At 47.9% G+C, this 6186-nt stretch overlaps 1 protein-coding gene across 2 annotated transcripts in view; it reads right to left on the minus strand.

Moving 5' to 3' along the window:
* Window positions 1-335: 335 nt before the first annotated feature.
* COMMD9 (COMM domain containing 9) overlaps window positions 336-6186 on the minus strand; it is a 13804-nt gene continuing 7953 nt past the window's right edge. For both annotated transcript variants that reach the window (XM_006883762.1, XM_006883761.1), the window contains 4 exons: window positions 4801-4940; window positions 2217-2251; window positions 1421-1524; window positions 336-476 (listed from right to left, as the gene is read on the minus strand). In XM_006883762.1, coding sequence (XP_006883824.1) covers window positions 336-476; window positions 1421-1524; window positions 2217-2251; window positions 4801-4940 — 420 coding nt within the window. The remainder of the gene's footprint in view (window positions 477-1420; window positions 1525-2216; window positions 2252-4800; window positions 4941-6186) is intronic.

Consider the following 6186-nt stretch of genomic DNA (forward strand, 5'->3'; position numbering starts at 1 on the left):
CCTGACTGTCCCAAACAGCCACGTAAAGACAGTCGATGAAGCAAATGCCCCCTTCCCACTGCTACAGTGGAAGTTCCGTCACATGGAAGAGTCTGTCAGCGATGGAAGTGCTGCCTGCTGGCTTCAGAGGGGAAAACAGGAAGATGGGCAAGAGCGGTGAGGAGGGTGGTGGCCTCCTCTCAACTGGACTGTGCCTTCTGCACAGCGGCCGCCCCTCTCCCTCACCACTCTCCTTGCTGTCAGCGGCAGCAGGTGCTGCAGGCAGCCTGGGTATCGGAGGGATGCCACCGCCGACGAGCTGCTGAGGCCTGGCGGGTGCCAGCAGCTGGCCTGGGTCACTTGCTGGCGACAGCGGAGAGCTGGTCTCGGATGCGGCCCAGCCCATTAAGCATAGTGTCCAGCATTTCTCTGCTCAGCTCCATGGTGACAGCTGAGGTGGAAGGTTCCCCCCCACACCGGCTTGGATCACCTTGAATCTGGAAAGAGAAGACGGAATAAGGTTAAGGTTGCTTTTTTGCAAGTGAATCCTGGACTAACGGGCTTCGCCTCCACTCTGCTGGACCTCTGAAGAGCAGCTCTTTGCTAAGAGCCATAGAAAGTCCTAGCCATTGAGTTATTTGGCCTCCAGGGGGGTGACTGCAGGGGACATAATCTCAGAGGCCAGGTCAGTTTCTGCTTAAGGGAAGTGCTGTGGGTGGGTATCGGCGAGGCCAAGCCAAGAGCGCCCTGACAGCCTCCTCGCAGCATCTGCCTGGGGACACAAGACGTGTGCTCACACCAGTACTTTTAATAGGGGCTCCATAGGGTGCGGAACCCAATACATTTCAGATGCAGGAAAAACTTTTCTAGGAAAAACTTCTAGGTATATTATTTTGTATCAGGAAAAAAAAATAAATAGAATTTGTGGTTCCCTATCTCACCCAGAGGTGCCCTGGAAGCCAGGCCTGGCAGTGTGCTCCTCTGCTTGTCTATGTTTTATTATGTCCATAACATATTAATACAGTATTATATGCACGTGTAGATAAAGATAGGTAGTCCCTGACTTAGAAGGAATTTCAGTTACGATGATGAAACAACCATATTTTGGGGGGTACCACTTAGTGGTATGTGCTACATTTGCTGATGTTATCATTCTCACATGTTCAGATATATAACGATAGTAAAATGCAAAACTTAAAAAGGACAAAGAGGTACTCAACTCACATGAGAACCACCTTACAATGGAGGTCTCAGAGGGCAGTTAAGTTGGTATGTAATACCTGTCGACACATTTGAGGTGGGTGCTGGACTATTTTCGTTTATGTATTAAAGATTCTGAAGGACCGAGGATCCCTTGTGACTGGTGATTTACACAGAGTGCAGGGGTGCTGTCAAGAACGGGTCCCTTTTTCCCTCTCAACGAGCAGAACAACGGAAGTACCTTCATCTGGAGAAGGCAGGTGGGCACCGCCATGCGACTGATGCTGTCTGAGGAGGTTTTGATATCCACTCTCCAGTCCAAGTCGACCAGGCGTGGCAGAGAGACTATGGAAGGGATAGTTCAGTTTAGGGTTCCCATCATCTGAGTTCACCAATCTTTATGCCCGGCACGGCTCTAAGACTGTCCATCTCATTCATTTAACCACACAGCAAGTCTGAGGATGGTGCCCTGGACCCCACAGCAAGGCATGGGCCGCAGGACCACTCTCTGCCACAGACACTGAGTAAAGCTTCAAAGCAGGCAAGCTCTTCAGTGAGCAGATTCCGACTCACTGTGATCCAGCAGGACAGAGTCAACTGTGCACAGGGCTTCCCAGGCTATAAACCTGTGGAGGCTGAATGCCTCCTCTTCCTCCCGTTCAGCAGCTGGTGGGTTCAAATTGCCAAGCTGCTGGCTGAGCAGTCAGTTTCTATAACCGTGATGCTACCAGGGCTCTGTGCATTGTGATTAGCCCAGAGTCAATGTGTTAAATCCTTTTAGAGAATCTTTTAAACCAATTTCAACAACTGTTTGTTTTTTTTTCCTAATTAGAGTAGAATTTTAAATACTTTCTGCTTTGCAATTTTTTTTTTTTTAAGGAGTATGGACATAGTACATTACAAAACCATAGCATAGGTTGTGTGGCTTAGAGTTAGAATAGCTTGCTTTGGATTTTAGTTAAAAACAGGCCACTGGGCAGATTTAAGCTGTGGCTGGCTGGGAGGGATAGGAGGGGAGAGGTGGTCTCAGTACTCACTCTGATTTGCCTGGGCTTCAGTTCTCCACGTAGATCTGCTCAGGAAGAAAACAATGGGGAACAGATGAGAATTCAGCCCACAAGAGAGGCCCGTGAACCTGGGCTTCAGCCTCCATGAGCTTCAAACCTTAGTTCCCACCCTCAGGAGGAAAGGCTCCCAAGGGCCACCAGTGATCTGAAGGCTATATGTGCTATTAGTTGGGAGTTTTCATAACTTTAGAGAAAATGGATCATATTATTATTATTTTGCTATTGTTCTCTGTCATAAGTATGACAGAAAAAGAATTGATGCCTTTGAGCTGTGGTGTTGGAGAACAGCACTGAACATCCCATGGACGGCCAAAGAGGCAAGAATGAAGAGGCTCTGCCTCATATACTTTGGAAAAGCTGCTAGGAGGGCTATTCCTTGGAGAAGGACATGATGTTGGGAAGGGTGGAGGGCTGGCAAAAGAGAGTAAGACCCTCAACCAGGTGGACTGATAGACTGACTGCTGCAGCGGGCTCTTGTGTGTCAGGAAGTGTGAGGATGGCACAGGAGAGAACAGGGTTCAGATCTTTTGTTCATAGGGTCACTATGAGTCATACTCGACAGCCCCTAACAACAACAACATTGTTCTCTGAGACATAGCAGAAAAAAAAGGTCTTTTTCCTGAGCATTTCCTATACAAAATATTGCAGCCTTATGCTCAAACACATCTAAACAGATCTGTCTAATGCTCCAACAGTGGCACAAGGTGATACCAGGAGACTCAGAATGAAATGTGGTTGTGAGTGAGAAGATCCTTAATAAACAAGACTTTTTGTAAGTAAACATTATCAGTTTTTAAAAGGAGAGAGGCCTATTGAAGCCTGCTAACTACCAGTAAGTTCTGCTTCATGTGCATTGAAAGATCATCCTTCTAGCCAAGAAAACACGGGTAACTCATGAAAACCATGAAAATGACCAAACATAAGAATAACATATATGACATCACCAACATCAAATATCAAAGTCGGGCAGTTCAAATCTGCCAGTTCCTCCATGCAAGAAATATAGGCAATCTCCTCCCTCGCAATTTCCAGCCTCTGAGAACTATGGGATTTCTGAAAGCCATAGGTCGGTCTGACGCAATGGCAATGAGGTTTTTCACTATCAAAGAGACGTGAGTTGAAATAACCTAACACTTGGCATTTGTGAAACTGGGAAATGCATGAATACTGCCGTGAGTGCTAGTCAGGATGTGGAACAGGGGGCACGCTCTTTCCTGTTGGTGGGAAAAACAGTCGGTGCAATTCTTCTAGGGGAGAAGTGATAATTTCTCAAAGCCACATCCTCAGTATGTCTGTCACCTTTAACCCAGTAAGGAAGTAATTAAGCCAAGTTTCGGCTATAATTGAATATAAACTAAATTCTATTACTAAATATAAAATATTTTTATTAAAGTAAAAAGCTGCCAACAGCCTAAATGTCCAATGCCAAGGTAGTTCTTAATTAAATTGTACATAATTTCTTTTACACATGAAATACAATTAGCCATTAAAAGTGATATTGGAAAAAAAAAACATTTATTGACCTGAAATGCCAATGTTAATGTTAACACTGAACTGAAAAGCTGCAAGTTAAATTAGTATGAAGGGAGAGCTCTGGTGGCCTGGTGACTAAGGAGACAGACTGCCCACCCGAAGGTATTCAGTTCTAATCTGCCAGCTGCTCCAAAGGACAATGACGGACAATCTCCTCCCACGAGATTTACAGCCTCTGAAAACCCACTGGACCGTCAGCTAGGTTCTGACTTGACAGCACATAACAAAAACAACGAAACAGCATGAGAGCACGTTCTCAAAAATAAAGCACCAAGTTCTCTGTAAATGGGCAAAACAATGTCCATCAGTTCTCAAAGAGCTTTTTCACTAAGGAATTAATACTGCGAACCTCTGGGCTTGGGAGCTCTGGTGGCCTGGTGGTAAGAATCTGCGCTGCAATCACAAAGGCACACAGTTTGAATCCACCAGCTGCTCCTCGGGAGAATGACAGACAGTCTCCTCCCCTGTGATATACTGTCTCTGAAAACTAAGCTGCCTGGTGTGTGTGGGGTTTCTTATTGTTGCCTTGTTTTCTGTCAACAATGCACATATGACTGCTGCTAGAATAAAAATGAAGATCACCCCTGTAGCCGTTGAAATGATTCTGACTCATAGTGATCCTACAGCACAGAGCAGAACTTCCCCACCGGGCTTCCAAGCTGGCAATATTTTACAGAAGCCACTTGTCACATCTGTCCTCTCTGGAGTGGCTGATGAGTTTGAACTGCTGATCTTTCTGCAAGCAGCTGAACATTTAATCTCACTGCCTACCAAAGCTCCTTCTCGAATTGTTGCTGTGTACTAGCAAGTGAGAACTGACCCACAGCTGACCCTCCAGCAGGTTTTCAAAGGCGTAAATCACACCAGAAGAGGCTGCCCATCCTTCCCCTGCAGACGCTGAACTGTGTGCCTTTGGGTTAGCAGTGCAGCTCCTTACTGTTAAGCCACCCGAGCTCCCTCCTAGACCAAGAATGAAAAGAAACACTCGTTAAATGGAACTGTGCAAGAAGTAACCACTTACATGTGTTCTAGGATGATTTTGGTCAGCAGGTTTTTGAGGTTTTGGTGGAAGTTTTCAGGAAAGACAGCCAGGAGAGCCTCGGCGGAGGACAGGTCCCGGAACACGGCCAGCCTCGTGAGGCAGTGCAGAGCCTGGAGCAGCTGCCGAGAGACAGAAAAGAAGGGACATGAAGGGACACGGCAGAGAGCAGGCATCCGTGGGCCAGTGGTCCGAGGCCCAAGAGACGGGAAAGCAGGGACAATGAGGGGACATGGCAGAGAGCAGACGTCCGCGGGCCAGTGGTCCGAGGCCCACTCCCCATCACTGGAGCAGCTGCCGAGAGACGGGAAAGCAGGGACAATGAGGGGACATGGCAGAGAGCAGACGTCCGCGGGCCAGTGGTCCGAGGCCCACTCCCCATCACTGGAGCAGCTGCCGAGAGACGGGAAAGCAGGGACAATGAGGGGACATGGCAGAGAGCAGACGTCCGCGGGCCAGTGGTGCGAGGCCCACTCCCCATCACTGGCAGGGTACTGCCACACACCATCAGTCATTCAACTGAGACATAAGGGCCTCAGAAACTGATGCCCACATACTCAATCCACCTCTGCATCCACCTGCTGCTACAGAAGACGTAACACAAACAGCTGCCAGTTTGCCAGAAACTCTCTGCTTGTGGGAAAAGAGTCAACCAATCCCGTTTCCTCGTAAACCAAAATCAAATCCCACGCTGTTGCTGTGAACCTGAAGGGAGTGGGATATCGGCTGTGTTACTAGGCAATGTCACATCGCTGGCTGCTCAGGGCTGCCTTTGGCCGGTCTGGATGAGAGGACCATGTAAAAAGCTGGTGAGACCGCAGAGCCCTGGGCATGCAGGTTGGGCGTGTGCTCCACGTGATGTAGTCAGGTGGCGTCCAGTGGACTCTGATTTACGGCATCCCATGTGAAGGAGCTGACCTCCTCAGATGGTTTTCTTAGCTGTGGTCATTACAGAAGCAGCAGGCCAGGTCTTTCTGGAGCTGCGGGATGGGTTCAAACCGCAAGCATTTCAATTAGCAACTGAGTGCATAAAAGTGCCTTTATTCAATATGTTCTAGAAGTATCCCCAAAATGACAGGACCCACACTGCCCAACAGTTCTCGTTCATGACTCAGTTCACTCACTGGAGTTCAGCCCGTTCACTCGGCGTGAACCTCGGTCAGGATTCCGAGGCTATAAGCCGCAGGAGGAGGAGATGGACCATCTTTCCCCTGTGGAACCACCGGAGACTGTCAGCCTTTGAGTCAGCAATGCGATACACTTGGGGCTGTGTGCGTCACCAGAACTTTTTTTTTTAATTTAGGTTGTTTATTTTTCATTTCAATGAACATCTAGAGATTTTGGAATTCCATTCATTCATTGTTGCAC

Source organism: Elephantulus edwardii, unplaced genomic scaffold, assembly GCF_000299155.1.
Source record: "Elephantulus edwardii isolate Elephantulus edwardi_28Jun2011 unplaced genomic scaffold, EleEdw1.0 scaffold00029, whole genome shotgun sequence".
Lineage (NCBI taxonomy): Eukaryota > Metazoa > Chordata > Mammalia > Macroscelidea > Macroscelididae > Elephantulus > Elephantulus edwardii.